This window comes from Lepisosteus platostomus, chromosome 8 (genome assembly GCF_059453375.1).
Source record: "Lepisosteus platostomus isolate fLepPlt1 chromosome 8, fLepPlt1.hap1, whole genome shotgun sequence".
Lineage (NCBI taxonomy): Eukaryota > Metazoa > Chordata > Actinopteri > Semionotiformes > Lepisosteidae > Lepisosteus > Lepisosteus platostomus.
In genome coordinates this window covers 46,994,395-47,006,570 of record NC_142618.1, presented here as the reverse complement: position 1 = coordinate 47,006,570, position 12,176 = coordinate 46,994,395, and the positions used below count along the sequence as shown (strand labels likewise).

Sequence of the window (12,176 nt, the reverse complement as noted above, 5' to 3'; positions counted from 1 at the left end):
ATTCATGCTGTTTTGCTCAGAAATGACCCTGCATTTTATTCCTTACTAATATAATGAAGCTTCGTTTTTGAGAAGCATTAACATTCTTGTAATGTGAAAATTATTTATGCATGAATGATGAGCAGCACTGGATTATGCTTGTCAGTAGTTATTTTCACTAATTTCCTGTGTTTTATAACAGGCTCCAAATAATGCCCAAGGGGAAATACTATAGAGATAATGAAGCGAGCTTCAATGGAAAAGGTACAGGAGGTTAAGAATGTATGAAAACTGAATACACTAAACAAAGTTTATGCTCTCGGTAGAAAAACAGATAAAACAAACTTTAAATATTTCTCCAGACTACATATAAAAACATTTAAGTTACTCTGAAGAGTATCACTCTTTTAATATTTTTCCAGTTTAATCATTCTAATGTTATGTGATCTTCAGCACTGCTGAAATTATGCTCTTAATATCCCTGGTGTGCAGAGTGTTTATGTTGCAGACATGTTCTCTTCATTCAGGGAAAACAAAGTGTCAGGAGAGACCAAAAAATGCTCCTGGTCTGAACAGCTCCCTATCTATTCTTTATTTTTCCTCAGTCCCTGCTCAAGTCAAATATGGAAAACTGTATTATTAGCCTATTTTAGGTTTATGTATAAAACTCAAAACAAACAATGAAAAGTTACGAAGTTTTTTATTTTATCACACTCTCCCCCTTAGATATTGATTCTCCTTGTTTTGTTCATTTTTCTTCTTTATTAGACATGCTCTACCCTGCTCTAAGTATAAAGCATGCCAATAATAAAACTATGTATCATCATGAAAATGCTATAGTTGTCATCCCTGCCAAGTTACCAAGTAACCCTGGTTCAGATCCAAATTCTCATCTGGGGCACCAACTTGGCAGAAGCACTACAGCATCATTATTATCATCATTTATTTTCTTACTTTCCTTTCTCACTCTGCAGTGTACTGTAAAGCACATCCAGATTTTTAAATAGCTGAGCCAGCAAGACATTAACCTCAGCTATGGGTACATTTCTGTGGATTTAGAGATTACAGATGTAGAGGAAGTCATCACTCAGACACAAAAGACCTCCATTTACCATTTGAGCTAGTCTGTTTTTCATGATCAAGGTTCCTTCTCTGAAGCTTGAACATGGCAGCATGTCCTGTGTTGTAATGACTTACTGTAAACCTAAAACAGCCCACGATATCCCATAAATGATAGGGCTTAAATGGAGGCCCTGAACCAGGCCTCTACTGTCTGTACTCACAAAGATATTGCAAAAAGTTTAACGGGACATCAGTACAGGCATGAACTGCCCCTGGAGGTCTATGACACATGGGAGTACTAAAAGGCTAACATGCCATCATCCTTTGTCACTCACCCGGTCTAGCATTCCAACTATGTACTTTGTGTCAGTGAATGGTCCGATTTCTTCATAGCACTTTCCATAAACAATGGTCAAAGCTTGTAAACATAAGCACTTCATGTTAACTTTAGGAGTCAGTAGGAACCGGTGATATAGTTCATTGAAGAACTCATAGCTGGGAAAGAAAAATATCATTGTTAAAAAAAAAACATTGCTATGGAAGTGCATCAGTTGTGAAACTAGGGTTTCTTGCTATTTTTTAAAATAAGTCATCAGGTAAAACACCAGTTTTCAACAGAAAGTCACTGAGCCCCAGTTTTCTGGCTGTAAAACATCTTTTACTACAGTAAGCTATTTGACTCAATCTTAATGCTATTTTTACACAACAATTATTTACAAACTTGGATTTGTCAGGTGTTAGAATTATATTATCTGTTAATAGAACTGAAAAACCCATACACAATTCTACAGATAATGTTTATGAGCTACTGGATAAATCATGACATCCCCATGTTCTAGCTTAAACCAGAGAAAAAGGCCAAGCCATTAATTATTATATTAATTATTAGCAAGCTTAAAAATGAATCACTTACGATCTCTTAATGGCTCCTGTTTCTTCATTCTCATCCTCCTCTAAAAGCAGCCGCAGGTAATAGTCTCCAATTTTTATTTCATCTGAAAGGCACTCATATTTCACCTTCAAGGAGTATTTACAAAAACAAAAGTGTTACTCATTCAATTCTCTTTCTGGAAAAAAAAGTAGAGTGATACATAATATTGATTTAAATGCTGATGGTTTAGTACAACATATTAAAAAAAAAATACATGATACCAGTTATTACACCAGTAACTCATGTCAACTTAACGAGAATCTTAAGTAGCATTTACTAGGACAAATGGTCAATGAGCATTGAATGGGTATGAATGAAAGAATTTAACAGACTTTTACACAGCTAATTACATAATTTAGACAGATGTTTACATTCAAGACACAGTCAAAGCAAAGCCTTTCAGTTTCCAAAACACTGAAGATAAAGCACATTGTTTTCAATATACTTTATTTTCTGGATAAAATGGCGACATTTTGTCGTTATCGGTGTTAGTGGTGCGCGTGGCGCTAGAGGACCCTTTAATATCTAAATCCTTAAAGCCCTAAAACCTCAGTTGGTACCATCACACACAACAAAAAGATCCAAACTCTATGAAGCTACACTTGTTCGTCTGTCCAACAAGTCATTAACTATTCGCGGACTGCTCCACCTCCCCGGACACGAGCTTACCTCAAACTCCTGATGGTTCCAGGAGATGACCGTGGCGCTGCCCAGCTCGCGGTCAATGTTGAAGGCCCGCATCTCACTTTCCAGGGCATCCCGGAGCTCCTCCCGCGTCTTGAAGTTCCAGATCAGGTTGGATCTGGCATGGTCGTGCTGGAACCTGAGGCAGCCGGACGCCACGAGGGAGAAATAAGATTGTCTCTTTGAAGTTCTCGCAGACAAGGCTGGGGGGGGGGGGGGGTGTTCGGACTTCGGATGTAATACAATCAAATAATTCTTGCTCGGTCTTCAAAACTGTAATTGTTTGAGCTTGTTTATGAAACGTCAGACAGAAAACAAGGTGTTTATCAAACTATGTCTGCTATGCCATTTCATGATGTTAAAGCAAAGGATCAAAACCAATCTGCTAACATGCAAATAGAACATTTCTAATTATTTTCAATTTCCATAGATTATATATTTGTCATTGCTGTTCCTTCTTATCTTCTCAAACCCACTGACAGGCGGCAACAAGCTAAGGCACAAACATACAAAAGACACTACAATTTCAGCACTATGAAGCATTATCCTGTGTGTTTCCCTGAAGATTATTTATTTCAGCGCTACGCAAGCATGAACATTGTGTTTCAGGAGGAACCCGATCAACCGCACATCGTCATAGGGTGACACAGGTGTCAATACAACATGAACAAGTAGCTACAATAAAGCCATCACTACCAGCATACCTGTAATAGAAGAGTTCCCAGTTGACCTCAATTTTAATTCTTTGCCTCCTTTTTCGTAAAATGACGGGTTTTTGGTTTGGGTTCTGCAACAAGGAAAATCAATATTAATACATACATGCAGTATTTTATTTAGAACTTGTAATAACCCCCGAGCACCGGGACCTAAAAACCAAACAAATGATATACTATAATATGTAAAATTCAAATAAATTACAATTTTGCTATGTGAGCATACAGTTGAAATTACTAATCATAAATATTTTGAAACATAAGAAATTCTACAAAATACATATTTAGGATTTTGTTTCAAATACCTGTTTAGATTCACCCTTCTAAAGCACTTCAAACCAGAGAGAAGGTTTCCCTATGTATTTTTAATTACACACATGAAAAGTTTAGTTTACACATTCCAACATCAGCTGGGCTATATCAGTATGGTTTCATAAAGATATTGTTTTGGAAGAATTAAAATTCAACCAATAGCCTGACTGTTCAAATTTAAACAATCCTGTTGAATCCTCACATCTCACAACTGAAATGTTGTGATTGGGGATTTCTTTCACGTTTCAGAAGAAGAGGAGTTAAGATGGTGAACCGATGAGATGACAAGAGGCAGCACAGTGCTTTAGCACAGAAAAGCTTTGCGAGTCCATTGCTCACAGTTGTGAGTACACATCTCCTGATAAATGTCACTCAATGTCCCTCAGATCAGTAGAAATGAGCTGTCAGAGTGCATCACATGCACTGCTGCCAACTCACTCTTGTGATGTAAGCCCTGAATGGAACAGCTAATACAGTATAACTTTACTATTGTTTCAAAAATGTGTCCCCAGTACCCTATCCATGATTAGCAACACCCACGCACAAAGACATTCCAGCATTCTAATAATCTATGGACAGATGAGTTAATGGAAAAATCTAGGATCAATTGAATACAGTCTATTTTATTTGTTTTTCTCCTAGCAAATCATAAAAGTAACTACTCACCAAGTTATTCCTGTCCTGCTGTATTGATTGACAGCAAAAAGCCAAAGAACAGGGAGAAGTAGAGGTGCAAAGACGACAGAAACAAATTATTTTTCATAGGGAAAGCATTTGAATTAGATTTTAATATTTACTGATTGGAGTTATAAAGTTAGCATTTAATAGCTTGCGACACAATTGTTAACAGATTGTTTTTGTCGTTCAAGCTTGTGACCTTAAAATACAAATTACCCTTTTCATTCATAAACATTTTTGAGCAAAAAGCTTTCAAAATAATTGCACAAACTTATATCAAACTAATTTCGGAGAATCTTAAGAAAAAATCAATTTTGTTCACAGTGTATTGTGGATCAAATTAATAGAGACTGTAAAACAACATTAAGGGGCATTTAATTCAATTAGTGAAAAAATATTTAAAAAACAGTCAAATGGTAGCAGCTCAGAAAATCACAATCACTTATATACAATGTACATTGATTAATCTAGGTTGCAGCTAAGACTGAACCTTCCAAGTATGATGTTATTTCTAACAACATTGTTTTCTTATTTTAGAACATTATTCTTAAGAATGAAAATAAATATTTAAGGATTGTGCATGAAAGGTAATGTAGCACAATGTAGTGGTACATTGATATTGATCAGGTGTTCAAAGAAATTTCCTAATCACACAAGTATTATTGAGAGCAGTTATGGTCTAATAAAAGGAAAATAAAAAATGGACTATGGGCTCAAAATCTACAATATAGTGGCACACATGATATAACCATTTTAAAACAATATCTTTACTTCTTTCAAACACAGTGTGATAATAAAACTTAGTCTGGTAATTCGAACATCATAGGAATGAAACATTCACAGGAATTCTGTAGAGAAGGACAATTCAATTCCATACAGAAACATTATTGGGACAACAAGGAACATTTTTCCCGGGACAATGATGCACCATAGGACACAACACATGAGTCATCTGACAGAATCACTCTGCCATTACATTAGTGCCCCCAGTGACTCCTACTGCCTGGGGTATGATACAGAGAGTGAAGAAACTATTCAGTATTCACTCTCACTGTGTGAGAGTTCTCTTTTGCCCATCTTGTATATGTGTATTTTGCAGCCCTGTGATTCAGATTAAGGTGACCTTGACAAAATTGGTCAGTACTGACATGTGCCTCTTTGCGACCTGAGTGTGTTTTGTCAGAGGACCCGGCAGACTAAATCTCCATCCTCAGCAACATGAAGGGTGAGCATCACATGTTATGAGGAAAACGGTTCATGTTGTTTCAGCAGCGTATACCCCAGGGATTGGCAGGGATGTACCGGCTAAAACATACCTCCTTCTGTGCAATTCCCATCCTGTCCCTCCAGTGCATGAGAACCAAATCCACCTTCTCTTTGGCAAATTTCTCCACCTCCTTGGCGGCTTTACCAGCTAGTCGCTGCCACTCCGGTACTTTACTGGACCTGCCATACTGATCCTGCAAACAACCAATTTCCCCAGACAACCACGAGTGTAAATATTTGCAACGTGTTTGCAACAGGCTTCTTCTAAAAACAATTTTTAAGCGCAGAATTTTATACGAGATTAGCAATAGCATTCTGCTCTCTGTGAACAAAAAATAAATCTAAGGCAGATAAACTACTAAACTACTTTTAAAACACCTTCACACAAAAGTAACAAGGTATGTACCGTGGCTATTTTAACGTTGTCTCTGATGTGCATTCTGTCTATGTCCTTCTCAGGAACGGGGTCTGCACTGTCCAGGTACGCCAGCAAACCTGTTGGCTGAGAACACAAAGGTGCAGTAAGAACACGACCTTGAAGTGCCATAAAACAGTAATGATTAATTAGTGACTGCGTGCATCTGAATAGCACTTTTCAGTCCCACAGCATTAAATATATACAGGACGAGGCAATCGGCTTAATTCACTAGTGAAGTGCAGCACCTTGTATGGTGAACTGTGGCAGCCATGATGTGTCAGCAGCACACCACTCCACAGATCAGGTGAAGTGAGAAAGCAGTGATTGAATTAAAGTGGAAAATATCAGAGGGCAAATGGTGCAAGCTCAAAGTGGAATTCAGACAAGGGCCTGGTGGGGTTAATGCCACTGAGAGTCACAATCTTTAGTGACCAAGTAGTCAGAACTTTAAACGGTTTAAAATCTCATCTCTAGAATGGCACCTGCTACAGCATTGTAGTACTGTGACCATTCTGGGCCACTGGTGTCCAATTTCTGGTGAAGGGAAGTGTGCCACCTACTGGTCTACTGGCCACCTAGTTTTGCAGGACTGATCTAGCCCATGTTTAACTTCTGGACTCTAATGCGATCAGACAACTGCATAGTTGAAATCTGAATTTTATATTTTTATGAAAACACTGCCAATTATTCCTGTACAGTTATTCCTGCTTTCAGATTTCTCCCACACAAAAAAAAGTCCTAAGGTTACCACATCTAGAGAACACTGCTGCCAAGACCAACTATGACCAGAAATCCCTGAAATACCGTTTGAACTCAAGTCATTCTTGAAACTCTCAAAAGACACTTGACATGGGCAGGGTGAGATAAAACATCTGCTAGCCCAGGGGTAGACATGGTGTACATTACAAACCTGTTGGAGCTACTTTGAGGACATGAGTGAATAAAATGATTGGGTTTTCTCCTGAAGATTCTGTATATGTTTACATTCTTTTTTTACCAATTTGCTTCACAATGCCAACATATCCACATATACCGTATTCGGATGTTATATGACAAGCATGAAACTACTTCCGAGTCAAGACATCAATTTTAAACACTAGCCTTGGCCTTGAACTATACACTGTACTACATATTTTTTCTGGCTACTCCGCAGTTTCTATACATTTTAACTGGTACCAGAAAGTAATTTTACCTTCTACTTCATAGGTCTGACCACTCTATGCATGTTGGACATCTTCTGCAAACTGTTGTTAACAAATGAGAAAAAACTGCTTGCCTTCAAATGATCTTACCAGCATTCGCTTGAGTAGATTCATAGCTGTTGGGTTTTCTGCAGTCCAAAGTCCCACCAAATGTCTGCTTAGTTGCCTAAATGAGCAAAGATTGACTTGGTTAATTGTTCTTTAACACGAAACGAAATTGGTGCAGGCAGCACAAAATGCTGTGGTTCCTCCATCCATGAATAATGGATGATAATGATAATGAGAGAATTGCCTCACACCATATTTTCCCTCACGACCTCAAACGAAGGCATTACTGCTAAAGAAGAACGGACTGGAATGAGATTGGGCTGCAAGTATCTCAAAACTCTGTTGAACTGGCATAAAGGAGGTACTGTAGCAACATCAGCACAGTGGTCCAACCAGGTCTTCAGTGTGGTTTCCTAATAAGTGTACAGCTGCTTTCTTGGTACATTTCAGAGAGAATGAATTTTCAAAAACTTAAAGAAAACCTGCCGAGGATGCAGTGCTTATTAGTTTAGTGTTTGAAAAAGGGCATGCCACTCACCTGTTGGTCAGCATCCTTTGATCTGAGCTTACTGTAAACATAGATGTGTGGAGATGGCGTGGTAAGGCACCTTCACTGAGGGCAAGGTCCTGCATTTTGGTGGCAATTTCTTTATCTCCTTCCTGAGACAAACAACACAGGTAACCTTATCATATACCATCCCACTTATCTGTAATGGAATAACATGTTTAGCCTAACTTCACCAGTTTTATTACAACGGGGTCTAACCTAAGGATCTAAAATACCAATCAAAACTACAATCAACCACAAAATCCGTGCCGATTTAGCAGATTTGCCAAAATCTGCAAAATCAGCAAACAAAACCCCAAAATGTCTCGGGAACATTTGCTTCCCTTTAAGGAGGAACAGAATCCTAATTAGCACTCAGCGGCTCTTATCTCCTTGTTTCCCACTCCTAATGTGAAATCACTGCTAACAACATTGAGATCCATTAGAAAGTCTATGACGACAAGCTACAAATATTTACCGCATTAATGTAATGACAATCTGATTTAGAAATCTGCAGCAAACTCAAAGTACGGGTAATTACCAAACAGGCTTTTATGTATTATTCATGCAGGCATGGCTTATTTTAAAAACAACATGTGGCACACACATTTGAATTATTTTTGACAAAATCTCACCTCAATGATGGCTTTCATAACCAGCCCTGCTCCTTTTACAATGGCCATTGAAGGATGCTGAAAATAAAAGAATAGCTCAAGAGATTATACATGTATTTTAAATGTTACCTTACAGGTACAGATATTGATTTCGTTGACAACATTTCACCTGATCATCCAATTCATGTGCAAATAGGACAGATTTCATTAAAGGTTTTACATGTATCGGCATTTAAATGATGTGAGTAATTTTCTTAAAGCCCAATGACCAAATTCCTTGGTTACACCCTAAACATTTCCAAACAGTCTTCAATAACTGAGAAAATTCTAAGGAGTACTGTCTGGGTCTGGAGAGGACCCAGAAACTTCAAAATTATTATTAATTATTATTCTGACATTATGAAGTCCCTTTACTTTCTAATATTAATTTGACAATTCAGACTAAAATATCACATATCACTCTGCAACTCACAACTGGCAACCCACGGAAGCTAAGCAGGTGTGTGCCTGGTCAGTACCTGGATGGGAGACCTCCTGGGAAAAACTAAGGTTGCTGCTGGAAGAGGTGTTAGTGGGGCCAGCAGGGGGCGCTCACCCTGCGGTCCATGTGGGTCCTAATGTCCCAGTATAGTGACGGGGACACTATACTGTAAACAGGTGTTGTCCTTCGGATGAAACGTAAAACCGAGGTCCTGACTCTCTGTGGTCATTTAAAATTTCCCATTGGCCCTTACCAATCATAGCCTCCTAATAATCCCCATCTATGAATTGGCTTCATTACTCTGCTTTCCTCCCCACTGATAGCTGATGTGTCGTGAGCGTTCTGGTGCACTATGGCTGCCGTCGCATCATCCAGGTGGATGCTGCACATTGGTGGTGGTGGAGGGGAGTCCCCATTGCCTGTAAAGTGCTTTGAGTGGAGTGTCTAGAAAAGCACTATATAAATGTAAGCAATTATTATTATTAAAAATGTCACTCCTGCAGACTGCAGTCCTGCACTGCTTCATTTAGCTATGACAACACAATCTCATGGATTTGGAAATTAGAAAAATCTCTCAATCCAACACACTCCTTTTTTCACATACTTTTTTTTAAAACCCAATTTGCTCCAGAAAGAGGGTGTAAAGTCGTGCCAAACACAGTATATGCTTGTCCTCTAGTTATTATTTTGCTTAGGAATTGTTATAGGAAATGGCATTAAAGTAAAAATACGTACATTTAGTTTTCATGTCAAAGCACCCGATCTTTAGAGAGGGGGCCCAGGGTTATCCACGGAGAAACAGCTGCGGCTCTCACCTGGAAAAGCTTGAAAAGGGTTCTTCCGTTGGACGCCACCATTTCCAGTAGCATGTCAAACTGCTGTCCTTCTGTGGTCTCGCTGTAGGGGGCGCACAGCGCAAAGGTGAGGAAATCCAGAAGGGAGCTTATGACAAGGGCTCCTGTTCCGTGTTCCTGAAGACACCAAAGACCAGCATTAACCCAGACATATTTCGCTACACATATTCTGGAGCTGGAAATCCAACCATGCTTCATAAGCAAGTTAGAGATTATATTTAAGATTGTTAATTAAGGTGTTGTAATGTGTAATTAAGTTGTAAAATATACTGTAACCTATATTGTGAACAGAAGTGGTTTTTGAGACTGCAGTTCTCTCATCCAGCGATGATACTACTCTCAGCTGTTTTTGTTTTGTTTTTCTCTGGCACTGAAAGTCACAGAAACAGTACTCACCACGTGGCTGATAAACTTTTCCAGCAGGTTTTCTAAAAACTTTTTTGAAGACAAAAGAGATGCTTTGTTCAACTGTTCTTGTCTCAAGTCATAATCATCATGCATGGGCTGAAATGAAAATGAGAAAAGTACCGTGATGCTTGTCTACTGCAAAAAAAATGTTTATTCATTGGAAACTGTATATGACACAATTTCTACTGAGTCAAACCTCATTCATTCATTATTCATTCAGATCTCAGATTTGATCTAATTCAAATTCTTATTACTGCATTGTTGTGTTCCTCTTGTCTACTGAAAGCTGGAGTATGCTGACAAGACGCTCTAAATTCAGTTAATGGGGGATAAGTGCAAATTCTTACACTTATCTCCATTAATACCAAGATTCTCTTTTCTGGGTATTATAGTGCAGTTCAGAATGAAATACATTTGTAACGCAAGACGTGCAGCTGGGAGAAGATGGAAAAAGGAAGCTGTGTTTAAGCTTTTCACACTAATCTGAAAAACCAAAGAAATTGAGGAAAGAATCAATCCCAGCAATACAACACAAGCTTTAGGTGGGGATGAGGGGTTCTTTTTCCAATCAGCAGTACAGGAATACAGCAGAAAGATTGCAGCAGTAACTGATAGGAGACCTCCTTTTATGCCCTTGTGAAAAGACATGGCACTATTAACATTAATAGGTAACATTGCTTATGAGCAACAAATTACAGTACATTTTATAAATGCTAAAAAGAGTGTTTTAACACTATGATTAATAAAGCCTGGTTAAATGGCATCACAATACCTGATAGCATACCAGCTGAAACTGAATTTGAATGGGAAAAAAAAGAATGCAAAAACGCTGACATTTAGCAGCCAGGAGATACAAATTTGTTTAAATTTATTTATTTTAGGAAAAGTTCTGGGTTTTGCCCTCTGATAAAACAAAGCGAGGATCCCTTCATAAAATGATCACAAATAAAGCGTTCTGTTATTTAAATGTATTTACAACAAGAAAGCGAATGCATTGTTACACATAAAACCCTATTATGAAATCAAATGATGAAACAATCTTAAGAGTGTTCCTAGCTTGCATTGCAATTCCATACTTGAAAATATAATTTTATAGGCATCCAAACAATTTACCTAATAAATATTTTGTTTCTTACAACATGATTATAGTATTAACTTATTAACATACAAAAATTCAGAAGTATAAATAATTAAACACTGTCCAAATGATTATTTTACTGGTTGGTTTTATTTAAATTATTGAATTATTTCACTTTGACTTTTTCGCTCACTGAAACTTAATAAACAGTTTTGGTCAATTACTATGACATGCACGGCACAGTTTTCCAGGGCCTCCTAAAAAGCAACAAGGCTGATCAGTATTTTACATACTGCTTAATAGTCGTATGGTAGCATGGGGTGGGGATTACAGTTAGCGCTGAAATGCCACTCACATTTACTGTATGCAAGGTTGGTCCTTACATACAGTAAATTGGTTGCCATTTTGGTTGCCAACTTAAAGAAAAACTCTCATCTGTCATAAAACACTTATGATCATAAGGCTATCTGGCATTGCTGGGAATATCACGGCACAGGTTCAGGACAGCAATGTAGGGGATAAGGAGCATTTCTGTACAGTATGTACTTGTACATAGGTCCATCTTTAAGGTCGATATTATTCTTCCTGTCAATAAATGGCACAAACTGACAAGTTGACCTAATCTAAATACAATTAGCGATGCTGCTGGGATCAAAGTCACTGTGTCATGTAATTGCCATGAATAATGAATAAGTGTGAACAATGCAGCTGCCTAATGGCTCCGTGATAATTTGTTTCCTGGCTGCCTCCTAGAGGGAAATGTTCTGGCTATGGGGAAGTACCAGTGCCTGACAAGACAGAGAGAAAATACAATTGTAAAACAACTTGGAGCACTGATCGAAATAATACAAAAGAAACAACTGAGATAGTGTTTAAGGTTACTTGTCAAGGAATGAAAAAC

At 38.0% G+C, this 12,176-nt stretch overlaps 1 protein-coding gene across 4 annotated transcripts in view; it reads right to left on the bottom strand.

The window, feature by feature from the left end:
* dnajc13 (dnaJ homolog subfamily C member 13) overlaps positions 1–12,176 on the bottom strand; it is an 83,112-nt gene that overhangs the window by 30,837 nt on the left and 40,099 nt on the right. For 2 of the 4 annotated variants that reach the window (XM_088643728.1, XM_088643725.1), the window contains exons 14-25: positions 10,186–10,293; positions 9,751–9,906; positions 8,476–8,532; positions 7,832–7,953; positions 7,336–7,411; positions 6,032–6,127; positions 5,676–5,819; positions 4,348–4,365; positions 3,361–3,443; positions 2,642–2,795; positions 1,955–2,058; positions 1,377–1,536 (exon numbers count right to left, since the gene is read on the bottom strand). In XM_088643728.1, coding sequence (XP_088499854.1) covers positions 1,377–1,536; positions 1,955–2,058; positions 2,642–2,795; positions 3,361–3,443; positions 4,348–4,365; positions 5,676–5,819; positions 6,032–6,127; positions 7,336–7,411; positions 7,832–7,953; positions 8,476–8,532; positions 9,751–9,906; positions 10,186–10,293 — 1,278 coding nt within the window. The remainder of the gene's footprint in view (positions 1–1,376; positions 1,537–1,954; positions 2,059–2,641; positions 2,796–3,360; positions 3,444–4,347; positions 4,366–5,675; positions 5,820–6,031; positions 6,128–7,335; positions 7,412–7,831; positions 7,954–8,475; positions 8,533–9,750; positions 9,907–10,185; positions 10,294–12,176) is intronic. The other 2 variants (XM_088643726.1, XM_088643727.1) reach the window with 2 other exon arrangements.